At 39.5% G+C, this 25,839-nt stretch overlaps 1 protein-coding gene across 1 annotated transcript in view; it reads left to right on the top strand.

Annotated features, from left to right (window-relative positions):
• GNPTAB (N-acetylglucosamine-1-phosphate transferase, alpha and beta subunits) overlaps positions 1–25,839 on the top strand; it is a 64,825-nt gene that overhangs the window by 30,405 nt on the left and 8,581 nt on the right. The window contains exons 12-18 of the mRNA XM_008579692.1: positions 234–1,321; positions 3,681–3,880; positions 4,104–4,323; positions 5,022–5,135; positions 17,367–17,452; positions 17,715–17,813; positions 22,169–22,336. Of these exons, the coding sequence (XP_008577914.1) occupies positions 234–1,321; positions 3,681–3,880; positions 4,104–4,323; positions 5,022–5,135; positions 17,367–17,452; positions 17,715–17,813; positions 22,169–22,336 (1,975 nt within the window). The remainder of the gene's footprint in view (positions 1–233; positions 1,322–3,680; positions 3,881–4,103; positions 4,324–5,021; positions 5,136–17,366; positions 17,453–17,714; positions 17,814–22,168; positions 22,337–25,839) is intronic.

Genomic DNA, 25,839 nt, shown 5'->3' with positions numbered 1-25,839 from the left:
ATTAAGAACCATGCCATATCTCTATAGAGAGTCAGTGTCAACATTCCATGTTAATTATTGTGATTGCCTTTGATAGTAAAATGAGCCCTATACAAGTAGCTGTTGTATTAGAATTCCTGATTACAGTATCTTAAAGTTACTCTTAGAAAGTAAAAACTCAAACCAAAGAATTAAAGGAAAAGGAGTAAAAATGCGGTTTTTTTAAAAAATCATGTTTTTGTTTTTTCCTCTAGATCATTTTCATGAATTATATAAAGTAACTCTTCTCCCAAACCAAACCCACTATGTTATCCCAAAAGGTGAATGCTTGCCTTATTTCAGCTTTGCAGAAATAGCCAAAAGAGGAATTGAAGGTGCTTATAGTGACAATCCAATAATTCGACATGCATCTATTGCCAATAAATGGAAAACCATCCACCTCATGATGTACAGTGGAATGAATGCGACCACAATACATTTTAATCTCACATTTCAAAATACAAATGATGAAGAGTTCAAGATCCAGATAACAGTGGAGGTGGACACAAGAGAAGGACCAAAACTGAATTCAACAACCCAGAAGTCTCACAAAAATTTGCTTAGCTCCATAACACTCATTCCAGAGGCAGAAATCCTTTTTGAAGATATTCCCGAAGAAAAACGCTTCCCAAAGGTCAAGAGACACGATTTTAATACCACAGGGAGATTGCAAGAAGAGCTGAAAATTCCCTTGATGAATATTTCACTCCTTCCAAAAGAGGCCCAATTGAGTCTCAAGAACTTGGATTTGCAACTGGAGCATGGAGATATCACTTTGAAAGGATACAATTTGTCCAAGTCAGTCTTGCTGAGATCATTTCTGATGAACTTACAGAATGCTAAAGTAAAAATAAACCAAGCTATCGTAACAGATGAAATAAATGGCAGTTTTGAGGTCCCACCAGAAAAACAGGCTCATAAAAACATCTTGCCAGACAGCTTAGGAGTATCTGAAAGATTGCACAGGTCGACTTTTTCAGCAGTGACAGTAAAAGTGAATGGTCAGAATCCATCACTGGCCTTCGAGACCAAAACAAGGTTTAAACCAGAAACTCAGTCCCCAAAAGTAGTAGGCGGGAGTATATCAAAAGAAAAGCTCTCATCTCTCATTGTTCCACTGGAAAACTATGTGACAAAAGAAAAGAAAATCACAGGGAAAGAAGAAAACAGAAAGGAGGAAAATGCTATAAATCCCATAGGTGTTAATGCAGTATTAACAGGAAGAAAGCTGCAGCATTATACAGAAAGTTACTTGGGCTTTTTGCCATGGGAGAAAAAAAAGTATTTCCAAGATCTTCTTGATGTAAGTTACGTGCATCTGTATTCTTTCTCGTACTCAGGAAAAATAAATAACCTTGTAAATGATAATGTACTGATATCATTTATTCGGCACTTCCCTATGCCAGCCATTGAACTAAGTGCTTTACTTACATGTTTTCTCTTAACTTCCCCAATAACCTGAATAATAAAAATACCATATAAGGGTATTTACTATTGTTATCCCCATTTGCAATTTAGGAAAAAGCCCTAGTGTAAGTGAGTAAGGGATTTACTCCACGGGCGTACCCGAGGAAGTAGGAAACCATGGATAGCATCTTGTCTTTACTTGGTATGTCAGATCTGATATTTTTCCAGCTTTACCAGAGGAAAAAAACTGAGGTGCCGGTAAGTTCATCAGCTTCCCCAGTGTCACAGCAGCAAGTCAGTGTGAGCCAGACCTCCAAGTTGGAGCCCTTTTCCCCTGTCTCACAGCCTCCACTGTGCCATGCCGTCATCTGTACATCTCCCAAGTGCTGTCACTGTGCTAACCACTGGGGGATGCAAGGTGACTGGAACACAGTCACTGCTTGTGGAGACTCAGAGACCAGCAGGGAAGACAGATTTATGGGCAGATCATTGTAGCGGTGAGATCAGCATCTCCTTTGAGGTATAGGCAAAGGGTCCAAAAGGAGAAGTCCTTCACTCTGCGGAGAGGTATTGGGGAAGACATCCATGAGGAAGTGCCCTGAGAGCTGACCTTTGAAGGGGTTAGGAGTTGACAGACCAAGAAAAGTCATGTGGCCTAGGCTGGGTAGTGAAGAAGCACAGCCATGAGTTAGAAAAGTCATGTGGTTGGGCTGGGAGAAAAGAGGGTGAAGAGGGAACTGTGTCTTGTTCCTCTCAGCATCTTTAGGATGTGTCTTGTGACTGGCTCACTGGGCATTTAGTAGCTGTTGAGTGAAGGACTGCACAGTTTTTGCCTATGTTTATTCCCTCACTTTTTTCCCTTTTTAAAAAAAAAATTTACAAAAGTACTATAGGCTAGTGGTAAAAACTGCAAGCAATGCAAAAATATACAGTAGAAAAGGGAAAGGTCTTCTTCCTTCCTCAGTCTCCCTCCTTGAAAGTATCCTAGTATTTTTCAGGATAGCAAACATATAAGCTGTGTAATTTCTGTTTTGCAACAGTAAAATTATGCTATGCATGTATTTCTCTGTAGTTGTGTTTTGATTTAGTAGTGTGTGAGCAAACTACTCATGTCAGTGCCATTGTTCTTTGTAACAGCTGCAAGTTATTTCCAGTGTTTTGTAATAAATATTCTTGTATATATATCTTACACTTGAGTTTTTTATTTCTCGGGGTAGATTACTAGGCCAACAGGTCTGACGCATGTAAACTTTAAATATGTCCTTCTAAAATGTTGCACCATTTCATACTTCCACAAACTGTACACAAGAGTGCTTATTTCTCTACAGGTTAATCAACACTGGTTAGTATCAATCTCTACGTTTTTATCAGTTTGAAATGCAAAAATAATTCCTTTTCTATAAAGTATATTTGAATTCTTTGCCAATTTCCTTTGCCCATTTAGCTCTGCCTCTTACTGGTTTTGATTTTATAATATTAACATTATTATATGGTGAGACCAGGTTTGTTTCCAGTATTCAAAGACTTTTTTTTTTGGAACCTGGCCAGTATGGGGCTGTGAACTCTTGACCTTGGCATTACGAGGCTGCCCTGTAACCGAGCTTAATGGACAGCCCTGTCTAGTCCTTGTATTCAGAACAGGTACTTGCTGTTTTGATGTCACCTGAAGAAATAACTTGATATTGAAAATACTGTCCTTTTTCATTTTACTCTGTTGATTTGGATCCCAAAACAATATATTTTTCAGCATTGCATATTTTTAAATTTTATATAAATGGAGCAGTAATACAGTGTGAATTTTCTACTTTTTTCACTCAACATTGTGTCTGTGAGATTTATTTATTTTGATGTTTACAGCTGTAGCTAATTCATTTTCTTTGTTGAGTAATATTCCATTTTATGAATAAACCACAATTTATCCCCACCTCTAAAGAGAGAAAATACTATCAAATTTATATATGTAAATACATTTTCTAAATGTTACATTGAATTGGCTTTCAAATCTCACAGTCAATGACCAGTCCTTGAAGGTACCCTATTAATAAACCTCTATCACACCCCTGTTGTTCTCAAGCAATACTGGTGATACTTGCACTGAAATCTAGTTTAGTCTTATTCTTAGGATCCTTAAAGAGACCTGTTAGCATGCATTTTATTTGCCCTTTGTGGACAGTTAGTGTCTAGTTATTACTACATTAGCAAAGCACACTTGTGCACTAAACATAATGCTGAGTTACGTGGAATTCTGTTTTCAGGAGGAAGAGTCACTGAAGACACAATTGGCATACTTTACTGATGGCAAATATACTGGGAGGCAACTAAAAGATACGTTTGCAGATTCCCTTCGATATGTAAACAAAATTCTAAATAGCAAGTTTGGATTCACATCTCGGAAAGTCCCTGCACACATGCCTCACATGATTGACCGGATCGTTATGCAAGAACTGCAAGATATGTAAGTCTTGCTTGTGTTTGAGTCGCTTGCATGTGTTCAGAGCTAAGGCAGCTTAAAATTTGCATATTCACTGTACTAAATTTATGGCTCTAATATTTGATGACTAATATGTTAAAAAGTATTGTCTAAATAAGTGGGAAGAAAAAAAATTCAGTTTCCACAAACATTAGATAACGTACATACTTTGAATATCCAGACCTCATCATATGTTATATTTGGACAGGTTTCCTGAAGAATTCGACAAGACATCATTTCATAAAGTGCGCCATTCTGAAGATATGCAGTTTGCCTTCTCTTATTTTTACTATCTCATGAGTGCAGTTCAGCCACTGAATATATCTCAAGTCTTTGATGAAGTTGATACAGACCAATCTGGCATCTTGTCTGACAGAGAAATCCGAACACTGGCTACCAGAATTCACGACCTGCCTTTAAGTTTGCAGGTGTTGTATTATTTTATTCTAAATTTTGTGACATGTTAAATTCAAATTTTAATTCTGACATGTCTCTTTTTCTCTTATATATTTCAGTTTAATGCAAGTAAAAGTAATTCTTAATATTTAATGGTTCATAACTAGTCCTTTTTCATAGTTTATAGTCCTTTTTAACTGCCAAAATTAAAAACAAATTTGAAGTCCATATTTTATAAGATTACTTTTTGTAGGTTTTCGGTAGGTATTGATTTTGTATTAAATGGAGAATAGCCAGACCATACCTACGTCTAATAGTCTTCTGGCGAGTTCATTCAGGAGCTTCAGGTGTGGCTGACTGGAGACCTCAGCCATGTTCCTCCGTCCTAGCATCCTCTAGTCTGAGGAGTAGGAAACTAACTGATGGAGTGTGCCAAGGTGAATCTAGTTGCAGGGCATTCCTTCCTATGATCCCCTGGACACCCTTGTGTAAAATGGGAATCCTATGGGCCAGGGCATTCTACTTTGAGATGAAGATGAAATATTTGTGTTTGCATTGTCTCATTCTGTTCTTTTTCAAGTGTCTTTATCTTAAGAATCATATAGTGAAACTTTCTTTGAAGATAGCATTTAAACTATTTCTGGAGACTTACATAATTTTTATTTTTAAAAACCACAAACATTACTTTTCATGCACATAACAGGTTTATCTTTTTATTTTGCTTTGTTAGGATTTGACAGGTCTGGAACACATGTTAATAAATTGCTCAAAACTGCTTCCGGCTAATATCACTCAGCTAAGCAATATTCCACCAACTCAAGAAGCATACTATGATCCCAACCTGGTAAGTCACATTGGTTACTTTTATGTACAATAGAAAGTATATTCTTATCAGGTGATATTTACACATTTCTGTATAGCACTTCAAAAACTAAAGGCAGGCTCTATGTTTAAATGCCTTTAGTGTAAAGTAGTAGCACAGATAATCCAGAAGCTCTTATGTCTTGCTTTGGAATCTAACCCCCCCTCCCATGAATATGTAAGCTAAATTTCATATTAGTTGCTTGTACCCATAAGCAGGTATCATATTCACCATGGCAGAAAATAGCCTCACAGCATTCTCGTTGGCCAGGGAGAGCAATCCTGAGGTTAAACATCAAACAAGGAAATATCATCAGGTGGAATACCATTTTCATCAAGCTGAATTGCTTTGATGCTGGCACTTTTTCCATCTTACCAGTAGAGGCAGTGGGTGATTTACACGCAACTACATTGGATTATCTCTTGGCTGAAGTAATTGGAAGACTTAATTGTAAGAGACATCCCAGTTTCAGAGAAGTTAAAAAAAGTGCATCTTAGAATTGATGAAACACAGGTATAATACAGCCTTTTAGTTATTTGTTTTTATTGTAACATAGTTAATTGTACATATCTGTGGGGTACAGAGTTGTATATCAATACCTGCAATATGTGATGCTCAAATCAGGATAATTAGTATATTCAACATTATGCAATGTAATTGTTTTTCGTGGCCCTTTACCAATTCTTCCCTTGCTCCTCCACCCCTCCCCCTTTCCTACCTCTGGTAACCTCAGTTCTGTTATCTCCTTTTGAAAGTTCAACATATTATTGTGACAGTTGTATCTTTCTTTTTTGTTTTTTTAATTGTTTTTTAGTTCCCACTCACATGAGTGAGGTCATGAGGTATTTCGCTTTTTGTTCCTGGCTTATTTCACTTAACATAATTTTTTCTAAGTACATCCATGTTGCTGTGAGTGGTAATATTTCATTCTTTTTTATGGCAGAGTAGTATTTCACTGTGTATATATACCACATTTTCCTTATCCAGTTGTCCAATGATTGACAGTTAGGTTGGTTCCAACTCTTGGTTGTTGTAAATAGAGCTGCAGTAAACATAGGGGTGCAGATATCCCTTCAACATGATGATTTCCATTCCTTTGGGTATACACCCAGCAGTAGGATTGCTGGATCATATGGCAGTTCTTTTTTTTTTGTCTTAAACAACAAACATTTCTTTCTCATAGTTCTGGAGGCTGAGAAGTTCAAAATCAAGGCACCAGCAGATTCAGTGTCTTTGAGGGCCCTCTTACTGGTTTGCAGATCTTTTTATTGTATCCTCTTATGGTGAAGAGAGAAATATCTTTCTCATTTCTTCTTATAAAGGCACTAATCCCATTCATGAGGGCTCCATCTCCCAGAGGCTGCACTTTCTAATACCATCACACTGAGGGTTGACATTTCAACATATGAATATGGGGGGGGACATATTTAGTCCATAACAGAACCGTTTACCCTCTTAAAAATTGTTGAGGGCCCCAAAGAAAATTTTGTGTGGTAAATATCATCTATTGACATTTTCCAGATAAAACATTAGAATTGAGAAATTCTTAAATTATTCACTGACTCATTAAAATGATAATGATATGAGGTTAAAAGTTCATGGAAAAATAGAATTGAAAGATAGTACAGTCTTTCCATGAACTTTTTGAAGTATGTATGCCAGTTCTATTTGTAGTTGTTTGAGCCATTTTCCATAATGGCTGCACCAATTTACAGTCCCACCAACACTGTAGGAGGGTTCCCCTTTCTCTGCATCCTTGCCAGCATTTGTTATTCTGTCTTTTTGATAATAGCCAGTCTAACTGAGGTGAGATTATATTTCATTGTGGTTTTGATTTGCATTTCCCTGATGTTAGTGATATTGAGCATTTTTTAATGTGTCTGTTACCCATTTGTATATCTTCATATGAGTATGCCTATTCAACTCCTTTGCCCATTTTTTAATCAGGTTATTTGTTTTTTTACTGTTAAGTTGTTTGGGTTCTTTGTATATTCTGGACATTAATCCTATGTTGGATGCATAGTTTGCAAATATTTTCTCTCATTCTGTAGGTTGTCTTTTCACACTGTTAATTGTTTCTTTTGCTGTGCAGAAGCTTTTTAGTTCGATATAATCCCATTTGTTTATTTTTTTCTTTTGTTGCCTGTGCTTTCGGGATCATATTCATAAAGTCTTTGCCCAGTCCTACTTTCTGAAGTGTTTCTCCTGTTTTCTTATAGGAGTTTTGTAGTTTCAGGTCTTATATTTAAGTCTTTGATCCGTTTTAAGTTGATTTTGGTATATGGCAAGAGGTACAGGTCTAGTTTCATTCTTCTACATATGGATGTCCAGTTTTCCCAGCACCATTTATTGAAGAGGTAGTCTTTTCCCCAATGTATTTTCTTTGTGTCTTTGTTGAAGATCAGTTGGCTGTAAGTTTGTGGGTTGCTTTCTGGATTCTCTATTCAGTTGCATTTATCTGAGTGTCTGTTTTTAATGCCAGTACTATGCTGTTTTGGTTAATATAGCTTTGTAGTATAATTTGAAGTCAGGTAGTGTAAGAATGCCTCCAGGTTTTTTTTTTTTTCCTCAGGATTGCCTTGGCTATTTGGGGTCTTTTGTTGTTCTATATGAATAGTAGGATTGTTTTTTCTATTTCTGTGAAGAACGTCATTGGTATTTTGATGGGGATTGTATTGACTCTGTAGATTGCTTTGGGTAGTATGGACATTTTCACAATGTTAATTCTTACAATCTGAGAGCATGGAATGTCTGCATATTTTTGTGTCCTCTTTAATTTCTTTCAACAAAAGTTTGTAGTTTTCATTGTAGATATCTTTCACCTCTTTGGTTAAATGTATTCCTAGGTGTTTTAATTTTTTGGTGACTATTGTAGATGGGCTTGCTTGCATGATTTCTTTTTATGCTAGTTTGTTGTTGGAGTATAAAAATGCTACTGATTTTTGTGTATTGATTTTGTATCTTGAAACTTTACTGAAATCATTTATTAACTCTTGAGAGTTTTTCTGTAGAATCTTTAGCTTTCCTATACGTAGGATCATGTCATCTGCAAACAGGGACAATTTGACTTAGTCTTTTCCAATTTGGATGCCCTTTATTTCTTTCTCTTGCCTGATTCCTCTAGCATCCAATATTATGTTAAATAGGCATGGTAAGAGTGGGCATCCTTGTCTTGTTCCTGTTCTTAAAGGAAAGGCTTTCAGCTTTTCCCCATTCAGGATGATATTGATGGTGGGATTGTCATAGGTGGCTTTTTTTTTTTTTCCTCCATTTTATTTTAATAGTGAACTGTGGCACACAAGTTACCAATTCTTATCTTGTTGTGCACGAACAAATAAGTGACCTAGTGAGCCCATTCAATGCTGCATGTTAGTTTATGTTGTACCTAATTCCTGAATGTCACTAGTCTAACTTGCTATTTACTTTATTTTTATTTTTACTTATTTATTTATATTCTAATTTAATTTATTGAATCAAAATTGATTATACATATTTTGGGAGTTAAACATTGAGATATGTAGATCAAATCAATATTACTAGCGTATATACTATTACAAATCATAATTATTCTTTATGCCCCTTGTCCAATATCTTCCCTTACCCAACTCCCTTCCCCCTCTCCCCTCTAATTACTCTAGATTTCTTCTCTTCTTCTGAAAGAGCAATGGTTACTTTGTTAATTTGTTGCCTAGATGATCTGTCCAATGCTGAGAGGTGTGATCTGGTTTCCCAGTATTATCGTAGAGCAGATGCTTCTTCTGTCAGTCTGAAATTGGCTTTGTGGAGAGAGACATCCTCTTCTTTTTATCTCTGCTGGTGACTCTCCTTATGTGAATGCACTCCAGTGGTTGGCAGACCATCTACGTGGTAGTTGTGGCATCTAGCTGCTTTTGTGGCAGCCATGGTTATTGTGGTGGCTGCAGTGGGCCACCCACATGGAGGTGATGTTTTTGGCATGCTCCTTGGCACTGGTGGTGTGCCTAGTTGTGGGAGGGTGGTCCAGTCCCCTCCTCCATGCCCTGGGTCCCCAAGTGGGTCCCAAGGCACTGGCATGGTGTGCCTGGTTGTGGGAGGGCAGTCCGGTCCCCTTCTCCATGCCCCAGGTCTCTGGGCAGGCCCCAAGGCGCTGGCCCAGTGTTCCTGGTTGTGGGAGGGCAGTCTGGTCCCCTTCTGCATGACTTGGGTCCCTGGGCGGGCCCTGAGGTACTGGCGTGGTGTGCCTGGTTATGGGATGAGGGTCTGGTTCCTGGCTCCAAGCCTCAGGTCACCAGGTAGGCCCTGAGGCACTGGCTTGGTGTGCCTGGTTGTGGGAGAGGGATCCAGTCCCATTCTCTATGCCTCAGGTCCCTGGGTGGGCCCTGAGGTGCTGGCACAGTTTGCATGGATGTGGGAGTGGGGTCTGGTCCCTGGCTCCAAGCCTCTGGTTCCTAGTCAGGCCCCAATGTGCTGGTGGTGTGCCTGGGCTGGAACCAATTTTTTGTCCTTTGCTTACTTCTAACATAGAGGAACTTCCTGTAGGCACTTGAGCTGTGTGATTGAGTTAAATTGCTGCTTTGCTGCTGTTTCCCTAGGGAAGGCTTTTTGTGCATCTCAGGGTTTAATGATTGATCTTATAGGAAGTTCTGGCTTTCCGGAGACCCAGGGTGGATCTGTGTTGTGTAGAATCTCTGATCTTGGCCTAATTTTTTTCATCAAACTGCACCCCATGCATTTCTGCATTCCCGACCAGTCTCCTCTGAGTGGTCCTGCACTGATTGGGGGGACAGATCGACTATCCTTGCTGTGCCCCAGTGTTCTCCTCATGGACCCATCTCCCCCACCACCTGTGCTCCAAATACTTCCCATGGGATGGGTCCAGTGCCAGTCCCTTGCAATGACTCACCAGCCTCTGAATGGCTCCCCTTTTTCAGTTGTTCCGGCTCCTTGCCCCTATGTGGGTCCATGGGAACTCTATTGGTGGTCTTGCTGTCCTGGGGGCCGCCAAGGCCCTTTTCTCCTCTGTCACCTCTAAGTAACTCCATCTGAAGGGCACAGCTGTGGCTTCTGCCAGCTTTTGCTCCATGCGCTCATCAGCTTGAGTCTTAAAGTAGCCACAGCCTGAAATGCTCAGAGCAGTTTTCTCTTTCTCTCATCGTGGTTTCTCCCACCTTCATGAACTCTGTAGGTCTCTCCTTCTCTTCCCCTGAGCTCCAGCGGCCCCAGCTTAGCTGATGTTATATTTTTATAGTTGTAAATTGGTTGATTTGTGTTAGAGAATGATGCTGGGAACCATCTATTCCACCATCTTGACTGGAACTCTGTCATAGGTTTTTATTGTGTTGAGATACTTTCCTTCTATACTTAATTTGTTGAGAGTCTTTATCATAAAGGCTGTCAAATTTTGTTAAATGCTTTTTCTTCATCTATTGAGATAATAATATGGTTTTTGTCCTTGATTTTGTTGATGCAGTATATCACATTTATTGATTTGTGTATGTTGAACCATCCTTGCATCCTTAGGATGAATCCCACTTGATCATGGTGTATAATTTTTTTGATGTGTTGCTGTATTCTTTTTGCCAGTATTTTATTGAGGATTTTTGCATCTATATTCATCACAGATATTGGCCTATAATTTTCTTTTTTGTTGTATCTTTGTCTGGTTTTATTATCAGAGTGATGCTGGCTTCATAGAATGAGTTTGGGAGAATGGCCTCTATTTCAGTTTTTTGGAATAATTTGAAGAGAATTGGTATTAAATCCTCTTTAAAAGTTTGGAAGAATTCAGCAGTAAAGCCATCTGGTCCTGGGCCTTTGTTTGTTGGGAGACTGTTGATTACTGCTTCAATCTCATTGCTTGTCATTGGTCTGTTCAGGTTTTCTGTTTCTTCTTTTTTCAGTCTTGGTAGTTTGTATGTGTCCAGAAGTTTCTCCATTTCCTCCAGGTTTTTAAATTTGTTGGTGTATAGTTGTTTATAATAGTCTCTAATGTTTCTTTGTATTTCTGTGGTATTTCTTTTTTCATTTTTGTTTTTGTTATTTGGGTATTCTCTCTTCTTTTTTTAGTTAGCCTACCTAATGATTTGTCTATTTTGTTTATCTTCTCAAAAAACCAACTTTTGTTTCATTGATCTTTTGTATCATCTTTTGAATCTCTATTTCATTTAGTTTTGAATTGATCTTAATTATTTCTTCCCATCTACTTATTTGGGGACTGGATTGTTCTTTTTTTTTCTAGTTCTTTGAGGTGTAGTATTAGGTTTTTATAAGAAATCTTTCTGTTCTTTTGACATAAACGTTTGTTGCAATAAACTTCTCTCAATATTGTTTTTGCAGTATCATACAGGTTTTGGTATGATGTGTCTTTACTTTCTTAAGTTTTGAGAAATTTTAATTTCTTCTTGGATCCATATGTCATTCAGGAGCATGTTGTTTAATTTCCATATGTTTGTATAGTTTCCAGAGTTTTGCTTGTTATTGATTTCTAGTTTTAACCCATTGTGGTCTGAGAAGATACTTGAAGCGATTTCATTTTTTAAAACTTTGTTGAGGCTTGGTTTGTGACCTAACATAGTAAATCCTGGAAAATATTCCATGAGCAGATGAGAATAGTATACATTCTGTGGTTGTTGGATGAAATGTTCTGTAGATATTTGCCAAGTCTAACTGATTAAAGTATGGTTTAAATCCTGTGTTTCTTTGTTGATTTGTTGCCTACATGATCTGTCCAACGTTGAGAGATGGGTGTACAGGTCCCTAACTATCATTATATTTGGGTCTTTCTCTTTACTTTGATCTAACAGTGTTTGCTTTATATATCTGGGTGCTGCAGTATTGGGTGCATATGTATTTATGATTGTTATGTCTTCTTGATGGATAGATCCCTTTATCATTATACAGTGGTCTTCTTTGTCTCTTTTTCTAGTTTTTTATTTAAAGTTTATTTTATCTGATACAAAAATAGCTACTCCTGCTTTTTGATTTCCACTTGCATGGTATATCATTTTCCCTTCACTCTTAGTGTGTGTGTATCTCTACAGGTTAGGTGAGCCTAACAGCAGGTAGTTGGGTCCAGCTTTTTAATCCAATCAGCCAGTCTGTCTTTCAAGTGGGGGTTTTAATCCATTCACATTTAAGGTTGTTGCCAAAAGGTATTGTCTTACTTTTGGCATTTTATTGATTTTTTCATTTGGATGTTTTAAATATCTTTTGTTTCTTTCCCTTTCACTGTTTGTCTTTGGTGTTTGTTGGAGTTTGGAGATGGCAGCATACAGTTTCCTTCTCTTATTTGCATTTCTGTTCTTCCAGTGGGTTTTGTTCTTTGTCATGTATTCATGGTAGTGATTACTGTTTCTTGGATTCCAGAAGTAGGACCCCTGGAGGATTTCTTGTAGGGCTGGTCATGTGGTAGTGAACTCTCATAGTTTTTGTTTGTCTGGGAAATGTACTATTTCTCCCTCATTTCTGAAGGATAGCCTTAGTGGTTATAGTATTCTTGGCTGGCAGTTTTATTTTCTTTTAGTATTTTGGATATATTATCCCATTCTCTTCTAGCCTGTAGAGTTTCTGTTGAGAAGTCTGCTGTTAGTATGATGGGGACTCCCTTATAGGTGACTTGACACTTTTGTCTTGCTGCTTTTAGGATTCTCTCTTTGTCTTTGAATTTTGCCAGTTTGACCCTAATGTGTCTTGGAGAGGATATTTTTGGTGTGAATCTGTTTGGGGATTTTTGACCATCCTGAATCTGAAGGTCCATTTCTCTCCCTGTACCTGTGAAGTTTTCTGCTATTATTTCGATGAGTAGGTTTTCAATGCCTTTTCCTTTCTCCTTCCCTTCAGCTGTTACACTCTCTTTGTCACCTCTCTCCCGCTGGGTGATGGAGATGCAAAGGATTACTCAAAGCCCATTTCTTCTGAGCACTGAGAAACCCCGAAGGGGTTAATTTCCAGGAACCCTCAAGAGAGAGGCATTCCTCCTTGGAAAATTAACACAGGACTGGGGTTCTGTCTCAGTATTTATTCTCCAGTCCAGAAAGTTACAGAAAAGGAACATAGATGGAGTTATGGCTAAGTATAGTTTAACAATAGAGGCTGGTAACATCAGTGAAACAACAGAGTGACATTCCATAATGAAGTTTGCAAAAGGTTAAGTCAATCCACCAACAAAAGCTTCTTCTTAGCAAATACCGTCTTTTCCTACAGCAGTTTCCTCAGTATGTTTACATAACAATCAAGTAACTTTAGGTTAACCTGCTCCAAGGGCATCTGTCCTTGAGCCAACAATTTTGCTGTGTTACAATTCTTTATCTACAAAAGAGACTTTAGCTTGGGGAAAGTTTCCTGTCTTTTGTAAGCTTAAAATTTCTATGTGGAATTTTAAAAGTTAGGTTATACCTGAAACTGCACGGCTTTGGAAGCTTGGCCCTGTGAAATACATTTGCTTTATAAATGTTAGTATACTCCACATTCAGCAGTATCCATGATTTGGATGTTTGTGTACTTAAGGTTGTCTGCTGTCTCTCTTAGATTTTCTTCAGTTTTTTAAAATTATTTTTTCTTTTCTTTTGTCTGCCTGAGTTATTTTGTAGAGACTGTGCAAGAAATTCTTTCTTCTGCTTGCTGTAGCCTGCTGCTTAAGTTTTCAGTTGTGCTTTTATTTTGTTGAATGACTCCTTCAGTTCTACGAGTTCTGCTACATTCTTTTTTAAAGAATTAATCTCTTTGTAAATTTTCTCCTTCATATCCTAAGTAGTTTTGCTGAGTTCATTGTGTCATCTAACTGTGTCTTCTTGTGTCTCATTGAGTTTCCTTAAGATTTTTCTTGGAATTCCTTTTCAGTCATTTCAAGGGTTTCCTGCTCTGTGGAGTCTGGTACTTGAGAATTATTATATTCCTTTGGCAGACTCATCTTTTCTTTTTTTTTTTTTTTTAGTATTTCTAATATCTTTACATTAATGTCTAATTATCAGGTATAGCAGTTGCTTCTTCTGTTACTTTTCTTCCCTGGACTCTGCTGCTGACCCTCCTTGTGTCAGTGCAGCCAAGTTGTTGGTGGTCAGCCTGCACAGCAACAGTGGCTACTGCTCTGGTAACAGGCCACCCTTGCAGCAGCAGTTGTTGTAGAGGTCACTTTGGCATGCTGCCTGAGTGACACCAGTGGCTCCTGTGGCAGTGTGCTGCTCCCATGATGATGGTGGCTGCCTGGTGGTGCTGGTGGTGGTAGCAACTGCAGCAGTGGTGGTTGTAGCAACCACCCACTTGTCTGCAGCGTCCACAGTGGCAGCTTGTGTAGCTACCTTGTCTGCATCAGCAGCAGTGTTACCTCATGTGGGCGGCAGGGGCACTGGCGGCTGCAACTGCCTCCCTTGCACCTGCACTGTCTACAGCGGCAATGTGGTTACTTCATGTGGGAAGCAGGGGTGCTGGTGGCTGCAGCTGCCTCCCTCACGTCTGTGGTGTCCTAGGCTGTGTCCCTGGCATTAGCAGGGTTACCTTGAGGGGGTGCCAGTGGCTGCAGCTGCTTCCCTCTCATATGCAGTGTCCTTGGTGGCAGCGGGGTTACTTTGTGGGGGCAGTAATGGCATTGGCGATTGCAGCCTACTCCATAATGTCTGCAGTGTCTCTGGCAGTAGTGGGGTTAACTCATGGCATCAGCAATGGTAGCAGTGGTTGCAGCCACCTCCCTTGTGCCTGCAGAGTCTGTGGCTGCAGTGACAGGTCACCCACAGGACTGCTGCTGTGCTGGGAGCTGCTCTGTGATGGGCGATGGTTCTGGGACTGGTCAGTGGCTCTGGTGACTGCCATGGCAGTGGGCCTGTTTTGATCTTCTGCTGGGGGAATGCTCCCTGGGCATCTCTAGTCCACCATCTTCCCAGAAGTCTGCTATAATACAGCCTTTAACATGAGGTTTACAGTTAATTTTTACCAAAACGTGGAGAAATGCTTACAAAATAGAATTAAGTGGGGGCAAAATAGTATCATATACATAGTACGATTTGAACTATGGAAAACTCCCAAATCCCCCCCTCCTTACACACACATGTATCCCAAAAGATAATAGAAATGACAATAGGTTAAATCACAGGTAGTTTTTAGTATCCTTTTGTTACAGTAGTATTTTCCTTATTTTCTATAATGAATAGCTTTTGCTTTCATAATTAGAAAAAAATGTTATTTAAAAACATTTACTATCGGGCCGGCCCGGTGGCGCACTGGATAGTGCGCCGCTTGCGAAGCGCGGCGGCGCTCCCGCCCGAGGGTTCGGATCCCACATACAGACCGGTTCCCGCTCACTGGCTGAGCGAGGCGCGGGAGCAACACCGAGGGTTGCAATCCCGTTGCCGGTCCCCGGTCCGGTGCGGGGGCAACACTGAGGGTTGCGATCCATTGCCGGACACGGAAAAAAGACAAAAGACAAAAAAAAAAAAAAAAAAACATTTATTTTCTTGCAAATTTTTTTTTTTGGCCGCTGGCCAGTACTAGGATCTGAACTTTTGACCTTGGTGTTATCAGCACTACATTCTAACCAACTGAGCTAATTGGCCACCTGTCCTGCGAATCTTCAAGCCATATACAGACAGTCCCTGACTTATGATGGTTCAACGTAATGATTTTTCAACCTTATGATGATATGAAGGTGATAGACATTCAGTAGAAACCTTTCTTTGAATACCCGTACAACCATTCTGTTTTTCACTTTCAATACAGTATTCAATAAATTACCTGAGATACTCAACACTTTTTTATAAAATAGGCTTTGTGTTAGATGATTTTGCCCACTGTAGGCTAATGTAAGTGCTCTGAGCACATTTAAGGTAGGCTCGGCTAAGTTATGGTGTTTCATAGGTTAGGTGTATTTAAGTGCATTTTCAACTTAACAATATTTTCTTTTATCGTGATCTTTTATCATTTATCCAGAAGTAACCCTATCATAAGAAGATAATATTTGTTTTTTTTTTTTTCGTTAAATTTTTATTTTGTCAATATACACTGTATATGATTATTATGGCCCATCACCGACACCTCCCTCCCTCCTCCCTCTTTCCCCTCCCCCCCAAGAATGTCCTTTCCGTTTGCTTGTTGTAACAACTTCATAAAAGTATAGAAGTCATAAGAAGATAATATTTGTATAAATAATTTATAATTGACTGCAGATAAGATACTTGTAAGTGACTGTAGAAAAGAGTAATAAAATCAGTTAAAAATCTGATTCCCAAAGTTTCCTTCTTTCTTTTGCAAACTTTGGTTTTCTAGTAAGACTTTTCAATTATCAGTCCCTGTGCTTATTTGGAACTTGAGGAGGTGTGTTCTTTTCTAAGGAAAGATGATATATGCATAGAAACAGTTATTCTTCTTGCTTTGTGATAGTTACAATGAAAGATTATTGAGAGATTTTAGGTGTTTTTTTTTTTTTTTTTTTATAAAGATGACCAGTAAGGGGATCTTATCCTCCAACTCGGTGTTTTCAGCACCATGCACTCTGAAGTGAGCCAACTGGCCATCCCTATGTAGGGATCCAAACCCATGGCCTTGGTGTTATCAGCACCACACTCTCCCAAGTGAACCACGGGCTGGCCCAGAGATTTTAGTTTTATTTTGAAATGTGTACATCTTAAATTGCTAGCAGAATAATATTTTAGTGTTTGCCATATTTATGGCATGAGGTTTAGAATCAGCAAATATCCTTTGAGAGCTAAGAATTAAGTAAGTGAGGCTGCTTTGCTAACTAATAATTTAGTCTTGATGCTCATGCTAATAAACTGGTCAGAGCACAAGTATTAGTTAATGTCACTTGAGTGAACTCTTAGCCAAGGTGTAGGCTTCATTATTATAATAACAGTGATTATACATAGGATAAAGAAAGCATTTTCTAATTAGACTATAAGAATCACAAGTTAGCTTATGAGCTATAACATACTCATATAGACTAGTTCATTATATTTTGTTTTAGAAATTTATTAATAAATTACACTACCTTATTGAGACTGTTTAATAGATAGTTTGGAGTAATGTGTGATTAAAATAAAACTTTATTTACAAAAACAGGCGACTAGCCAGTGGGTTGTAATATGCCAATTTGATTTTCAAAATATTGCATTAAAACATTCATCTTAATGACTGAGTGTTTTGGTGTCCCATTAAGTTTTGTACCCAAGATGAGTAGCTCACTCCCTGCCCCCGCCGCTTCCTGGGGCTCTTCCCTGATGTAACATCTGATCTTGTATTTTCTCACAGCCACCAGTCACTAAAAGTCTAGTAACCAACTGTAAACCAGTAACTGACAAAATCCACAAAGCATATAAGGACAAAAACAAATATAGGTAAGTAGCATATACATTTTCTCTTTGTTTAGTTTAAGAATAATTACAAAAGTCTGGCATTTTCATGATTTTACAATATTTTATCTATTAAGCATTCTTTTAAAATTTATGTGAGATTATTTGCTTTAGTAGCATTGAAAGATTAAGTCATTCTGTGGATGTTAAGTCCACAAACATTTTTAAAAAATGTTTTCCCTGTTGAAATTTTGTGTCTCATTTCCATATAAGTATTTAAACTCTTTAAATATGTTTTGATAATTAGGTTTGAAATCATGGGAGAAGAGGAAATCGCTTTTAAAATGATTCGTACCAATGTTTCTCATGTGGTTGGCCAGTTGGATGACATAAGAAAAAACCCCAGGTACTGATTTTTGCAAGTAAACATGGATAAAAGGCAGTAGAACAAGAGAGAAGGGAGTGACTTATTTCTGTTTAAAGCAAACAGCAAAGCTTAATGGTGGAGGTGGTGGTTGAGCTGGGGGTTGACTGAGAGAGATGATTTGCAAATAGAGGTAGGGTCCCCATTGCAGAAGGGCTTGCCCGGATACCTAAGAATTGGGCAGTGAGTCTAAGGGGCAGACTGCATCAGGGGAGGGGGGGAGGTGGACCAAACATCTGGGCCGTCACAGCATTTCTGAAAAGACACTTCCATAGCAGTTGTTTTGGTAGTTAGACTTATCTTCATAATTCAACGTGAAGTTCACATTAGCTTTCGAGGTATAAGAAATGCTACCATAAATGTGAAAATTTCCAGCTGGCCCCTAACTGTCACCTTGGCTGGTTTGATAGAATTGGTTAAAATCTGCATTTTTGAGGTTTTCTTTTTTTTTTAAACTATAGTGGGAAATAGGTGTTTGATCAGTTTCTTTGGGGATATAAAATAGAATATTTTTCATTTTTGAGTCTTAAATGCATTTAGAAGTCCTCACTTACAGCTCATTTAAATTAGGACATGTAAAATTTCTAGACATTTTAAAGCTGTGATTTTTTTTTTTTTTCTATAATCCCATTCTTGTGTGGGAGGGATTAGAAATTTGAGAAAAATGAAAATATCTTTAATGCCTATTTAGTGTCTTCAGTAATCCAGTAAAATACTTGATTTCCTACAAAATATTTCTTAGAAGTCAAGCAAACAATAAGCTACAACTCTGTTTTTAAATTAATTTTTTAATTGATACGTATTACTTGCTCATATTTATGGGGTACAGGGTATATTTCAATACCTGTTTGCAGCTCTCTGTACATGCTCTTCCCTCTACCTGGAATGCACTGCTCTAATTTTTTTAAGATAGCTTTAGCTTTTAGGAACCAGTTGTGATGAAGGTACAGAATTTTCCCCATTCTGCTGATGTGCTGCCTCAATCAATAGCAGTCTATAATAATAACGTGTGAATTTGTAGTTTTTAGTTGTAGCATGTACTTTCATGTCTTTGTGCTGGTTTGGAAGTGAGAATCCATAGTTATCTTCATGGAACTGAAAGGGACAGGGCTTTAGTAAAATGATACATGGCAAGCCAGACTTCTCCACAGTGTTAGCCAGGCCCGCTGCCTCCTGTATACCTAAACAGATTTTATCATTTTTAACTCTTGTTTGCATATTTTGTTTTGTTTTACTTTTGCGAGGTGAGGGTTCATTTCAAGTCAGGCATGGAAAACTCATCTTCTAACTGACTTCAGCTTTAAGGACATGTCTACCCCTTTCACACAGATTCTGGAACAGGCAGTGTCCAGGCTTTGCTTTTCTTTGACCTGCTCAGCCCTTCTGTCCTCCGGCTTGTGTTGGCTTCATCCTCAGACCATTAACATACATACAAAAACTTTTTTCGTTTTTTTAATTTTTATTGAATCATAATTGATTATACATATTTTTGGGGTGCAATGTTGAGATACGTTACTAGCATATATATTGTTACAAATCGTACTTATTCTTTATGCCCCTTGTCCAATCTCTCCCCATCCCCCTCCCTCCCCCCCCCCAATTACCCTAGATTTCTTCTCTCTTTCTGAAAGAGCAATGGTTACTCTGTTGATTTGTTGCCTAGATGGTCTGTCCAATGCTGAGATGTGTGTTTAGGTCCCCCAGTATTATGGTAGAGCAGATGCTTCTGTCAGTCTGGAATGGACTTTGTGGAGAGAGACATCCTCTTCTTTTCTTTGGTCTCTGCTGGTGAGTCTCCTTGTGTCAGTGCACTCCAGTGGCTGGCAGACCATCTGCATGGTGGATGTGGTGTCTAGCTGCTTTCTTGGCAGCCATGGTTATTGTGGTGGCTGTGGTGGGTCACCTATGTGGAGGTGATACTTTTGGCATGCTCCTTGGTGCTGGCAGTATGCTTGGTTGTGAGAGGAGAGTCTGGTTCCTGGATCCATGCCTTGGGTCCCCAGGAGGCCCTCAAGGTGCTGGCAGTATGCCTGGATGTGGGAGGGGGGTCTGGCCCCTGGCTCCATGCCTCGGGCCCAGGCAGGCCTTGAGGCACTGGTGGTGTGCCTGGGCAGGAACTAATTTTTTGTCATTTGCTTACTTCTAAAGTGGGGGAACTTCCTGTTGAGACCAGTACTTGAGCTGTGGTTGAACTAAATTTCTGCTTTGCTGCTGCTTCCCTAGAGAAGGTTTTTGTGCAGCTCAGGTTATAATGGTTGACTTTGTAGGTACTTCCAGCACTCCAGAGACCTGGTGCACCTGGGTTGTGTAGACACTGTGATCTGGGACTGAGTCTTTTCATCAAACTGCACCCCATGTGATTCTATATTCCTGATCAGTCTCCTCTGAGTGGTCCTATGCTGATTGGGAGGCAGATCAGCTGTTCTTGCTGTGCCCCAGTGTTCCCCTGGTGGGCCTGTTTCCCCTACTGCCCATGCTGCAAACACTTCCCATGGGACGGGCCATGCACTGGTCCCTTGCAGTGTCTCACTGGCCTCTGAGTGGCTCCTTTTTTCAGTTGTGTCTCCTTGCTCCTATGTGGGTCCAAGGGAACCCTACTAGTGGTCTTGCTGTCCTGAGGGCTACCAAGGCCCTCTTCTCCCCTGCCGCCTCCAAGCAACTCCATCCAAAGGGCACAGCTGTGGCTTTTGCTGGCTCCTGCTCTGTGTGCTCAGCAGCTCCAGCCTGGAAGCGGCTGCAGCACAAAATGGTTGGAGTGGTTTTTTCTTTCTCTTATCATGGCTTCTCTCACCTTCATGTACTCCATAGGACTCTCCTCCTCTTCCCCTGAGCTCTAGCAGCCCCAGCTTTGCTGTTGTTGCTTTGCTATAGTTGTAAATTGGTTGATTTGTGGGAAAGAGTGACACTGGAGACCGTCTATTCCTCCATGTTGACTGGCAGCTCCAAAAACTTCAACACTGATTAAACGATACCATCTAATGGGTGGCTTGTATTCAGATGTCCCCAGTTGCCTCTAAATGCCCTTTATAGCTGTTGTCTGTCTGGTTTTTTGTTTGTTTTTAATCCATGATATAATCAAGGCTCCTGTGTTGCATTTGGGTGATGTAGCTCTTTAGTATCCTTTAATTTAATTCAGGCCCCAAGTTTAGAGAATGATGGTGTACCACACAGCCATCACTCGCCTCCAACAAGAATCAGTTTATATTTGATCTTGTTTCATCTCAACACACCCACTCCTTCACCACCACTTCCCGATTGCTTTTAAGTAAATCTTAAACACTGTATCATTTTTAGTATGTATCTCTAAAATACAAGGATTCTTAAAAATATAATCACAATACCATTATCACCCTAAAAAATCAGTAATGATTCCTTATTATGATCAACTAGTCAGCTATGCCTTTCTCCATATGCCTTTCATAAGCATTTATATGTTTTTTGTTTTTAAGTTTGGTGGTCTGAAGTGGTATCAAATAATTCATTGCAACTAAACATATAGGTTTCCCCTCCATCTCTCTTTTTTTTTTATTTTAACTATATAGTTTTTTGCATGTATATGTGAAGAAACTCGGTGATATATTTTATAGATTTCCACTTTGTACTTCTCTAATCGTATCCCAGTTGTTTAACATGTTCTTGTGTCCCCTGTATTTCTCATTAATTGGTAGTTGGATGCAAAGGCTTTATCGGATTTAAGTTTTTTGTTTTTTTAATTTTGGCAAGTCTACTTCAAAAGTGTTGTCATTCCTACCTATCACTTTAATGGGCCCTCAGTTTAGTGACGTTGCCTTGAAGGGCATTTGAGACAGGTAGGGAAGCACCAACCTGATCTGCTTTTGCCAGAACTCTAGCATCTTACAGCTTGGTTGGAGTCATATTAAGTAGGAATCATCGAACTCATAGAATCTGTAGCTATAAGGGACTGTATCTGTCTCAAATCTCTACACGACCACTCTTCCCAATCAACTATCAGTTCAGATAACTTGGTTTTAGGTACTTACTAATTTTTTCCCAGCTACTAACAAAATATTTCATTCAGTTAACTACCTTTATTGAACACTTAATTCAGTACACACTAAATGGAAATCATTAAATTTACTCCCATAGCTAGAAGGCTCTTTTATGGTGATCTGTCTACCCTAGTTCTCTTGTTTTACAGGTGAGGAGTACCTAACAACAAATTTTATGGAACATTACTGCCCCAGAGAATCATATCAGCAAATGTGCCAACTTGAGACATAGTTCACTTAAAATATATTTGGAATACACATTCCTTGTTTTGTTAGGTCAGGTTCATCCTTATGATAACCAATAACCCTGGTTCTCTATTATTTCAGGAAGTTTGTTTGCCTGAATGACAACATCGACCACAATCATAAAGACGCTCAGACAGTGAAGGCTGTTCTCAGGGACTTTTATGAATCCATGTTCCCCATACCTTCCCAGTTTGAGCTGCCAAGAGAATATCGAAACCGTTTCCTTCACATGCATGAGCTGCAGGAATGGTAAATTCTCATGTTTCATATGTACAATGTGTGTATATGTGTATACATACGCTACATATCTATATTTTAGAATGTTGACATTTCTTTAATGTGTTATTTGCTCTGTAATTTCTTTGCAAAAATACAGCTATAATTTTTATTGCATTTAATCTTTGAAAAATACTGGCATTTCAAGAGATTTGAAAAAATATGTAACCGGGCTCTTTCAGTATAGTTGGAAGTTCATTTATTTAACTGTTGATCAGTGTATAGGCCAACAGGAACAGCAATATGGAAAAGCTAGTTTAGTACAAAATGAAAGGTGTGTGAAGTCAGTATGTGCAGAGCTGGTGGTCAGAGGCTTTGGGCTAAATGGAATTATGCTAAGTCCTGAGGGCTTGGTGAGAAGGGAACAGTGAGCAAAGGTCTGGAGATGAGAATAATCAGGGCAGGCTTATTTCCCACTATTTGTGTTGGAGAATTTATATACTGAAATAGTGGGAAATAAGCCTGGAAAGGTATTAGGAGCTATTTCATTCAGAGTCTTAAGAACCCAACTGTCAGATTGGCCATTATGACTAACCGGAAAACTTTACAGATGAGTGAAGGATCGACATTTGTTTAAGTGTTGTTTAGAAATTATCTGACAGCATTGTGAAGGATGAAAACAAAAGACAAGCATCAAGGACAGCATTTTTTAAAAAATTGAGGTGAAAGTCATATAGCGTACAATTGAGTCGTATCTCATGCATTCATAGTGTTGTGCAACGTCTCTCTAGTTTGAAAACCTTCATCACTTCAGAACACCCCATACCCATTAAGCAGTCACTCCCCACACCTCGTACCTTCTGCCCCTGGTAACCATTAATCTGCTTTTTCTCTGTATCAATTTGCCTCTTCTGGGCATTTCTTATAAAAGGTATCACAATATTTGGTGTTGTGCGTTTGGTTTCTTTCACTCAGGGGAGAACATTTTTGAGGTTGGAATCGCCTGGGGACTCCATAGTGAGTGCTGTTTTCAACTAGAGTCATGGGAGTGGAAAAGAAGAGCACTCTGTTACAAAGGAATGACATCTGAGCTTGGTGACTTGCCAGATACAAGGGAGAGGACAGCCAGAAGTTGACTGAGGTTTTAAGGCACCAGGTTTAACTTAGAAAACCTGGTGCCCCTGACCCACAGGGGCGTTGGACAGGGTAGCTGGTTGTAGCAGTGTGCGGTAACAGCAATGCATGTAAGGGAGAGTTGGCAATAGAGGGATGGATGCTGGAGCTGAGGAAGGCCTAATTGAGGAAATCATTTTTCACAGAGCTTACAGTTGAAATCATGACCCAGAATAGATTTTTGGTAGGAGAGAGTTCAGAGAGAGTAGCAAAAGAGTCAAGAAAGGAAATTTGAGGGTGTTACACTTAGAGGGCCTGAGGAGAAAAAGAAACCATCAGAAAAGATACTTCAAGCAACTCCTAATTACCTAGGACAAAAGTGCAAATCACACTGATGTGGCCATTGTTTTTCTTTCTACTGTGCTTAATTTTGATTCTTCTATTTGTTCAATCAGCTAATTTATTGAGTATCTACTGCAGTAATAATCACTACCAGTATTGAGTGTTTAGGTAACATGCACTGTACTAAGAGCTTTTCATGCACATTCTCATTTAACTCTTCCAGCAACTCTGTGGCTGGTCCATTTTATCATCATTCTTCAGCAAGGGGGCAGAGGCATGGAGATAGGAAATGACGTGCATGAGGTGTCCCAGCTCATGACTGGGGGAGCCCACATGTGAACCCGGGCAGTCCATTTCCCAGAGCCTGGCTGAGCACACCGCTGAGCCTTAGTTGTCATCGTGTATTTCATCAGAGCAGCTGCCCTGTTTTTGAGTACCTGCTGTGCTAGACACCATGCTGGGCAATATATTCACTCTACTCTCTACAATGAAAGGTATTGATGTTGCTACATTACTACGTTGCTACGATGAGAACATGGTAATAGAAGGTGAGGAGTTTGCTCAGGCTGAAGTAGCTGGCAAGTGGCCAATCCAGCCTGACTCCCAACCTTCTGCACATTCCACTGTATTCCAAAGCTGCTTTATATGTTTTCTTCATCTTTTATTGTACTGCCATTGACAACATTTAATTATAAAGATAATTTTCTCATTCAGTTTGGGAAGATATTGACCCTTTGCCTGCCTTCATTTGGCAGGTACTAGGAATACAAAGAAAAAGGCACATGGTACCAGGCTTTGTGGTGCTCACAGTCTCTCCAGGGAGCCAGACACCAGGCAAATGGTTGTGATACCGTTCACATAGTGTGACGGTGGGGTTCAATGCTGTTGGTTTACAGAGGAGGGAACAGCTGGTTTTGTTAGAGGAAGGTGACATTTGGGCTTGGTTTTAAATTATGAAAATGACTTTTCCAGGTAGGAAAGGGCATTCCTGGTGGAAGGAGTGGCATGTGCAAAGGCACCGAGGGGTAAGACAGTGCTGTGCGTTACAGAGGAGGGAACAGCTGGTTTTGTTAGAGGAAGGTGACATTTGGGCTTGGTTTTAAATTATGAAAATGACTTTTCCAGGTAGGAAAAGGCATTCCTGGTGGAAGGAGTGGCATGTGCAAAGGCACCGAGGGGTAAGACAGTGCTGTGCGGAGGGAAAGGAGAGATTGTGAGGAGCCATATCTGATTTACTTTTTTCTTTAGAGACCGAAGCCCCCAGGGGAGATTTATTCTTAGATATTTGTCATGAGCAGCCTTCATGGTTGAAAATGGTAATGTAGTGTGGAAGTTGGACTGGTGAGGAAGCTATTTGGAGCGGGGCAGGGTTATCTGAGGACTGGAGGCAGGGAGGCAAGTAATAAGCATTTCAATAGTCCTGGAGACAGACAGTCAAGGTGTGAGCCAAGGATGCAGGGCAAGGAATAAAGAGAAGGCAGTAGACAGAATAGGGAGAGATTTTAGAGGGGAAATTGGCAGACCTTGGCAACTAGAACTCTTCAGACTCAGACAACACTTTGTTGTCCCATAGCCTGTGTGGCTTCTTAGCTCTTTAAACTACACATAGATTCTGAAAGATGCTGTAGACATTAGGGTTNGTGGCTTCTTAGCTCTTTAAACTACACATAGATTCTGAAAGATGCTGTAGACATTAGGGTTTACTGAGCTGGTTGTGACCCTATTAACAGACATAGGAAATACAGAAGGAAGAACCATGTGTGGAAGAGTACCATTTTGGACATGTGACTTGAGGTGTTGGAGTTGGCTAAATGAGACAATTAGCATGTGTGTAGCTGATATCTATATATTTTTATTTTTATAAGGAGAAGTTGTTACTGAATTGTGGGTCTTGTCTTCCAGAAATGGCAAGGAATGGCTTCTCACTGTTTTCACGTGCCTTTAGCTCAAAGGAAAAAGATCTTTGGGTGGCTTTAAGTGTTACCTCTCCACATCCACTTTGTGACTAAATTTACCTTCAAGGGCCCAATTGAATAAGAAGGGAGGGGACTTACAAGCAGATGGAGAGGACTTTGATTTCC

The sequence above is a fragment of the Galeopterus variegatus genome, unplaced genomic scaffold (genome assembly GCF_000696425.1).
Source record: "Galeopterus variegatus unplaced genomic scaffold, G_variegatus-3.0.2 Scaffold1942, whole genome shotgun sequence".
Taxonomy (NCBI): domain Eukaryota; kingdom Metazoa; phylum Chordata; class Mammalia; order Dermoptera; family Cynocephalidae; genus Galeopterus; species Galeopterus variegatus.
Note: the sequence above shows the minus strand (reverse complement) of the source record. Positions and strands in the feature narration are given on the sequence as shown.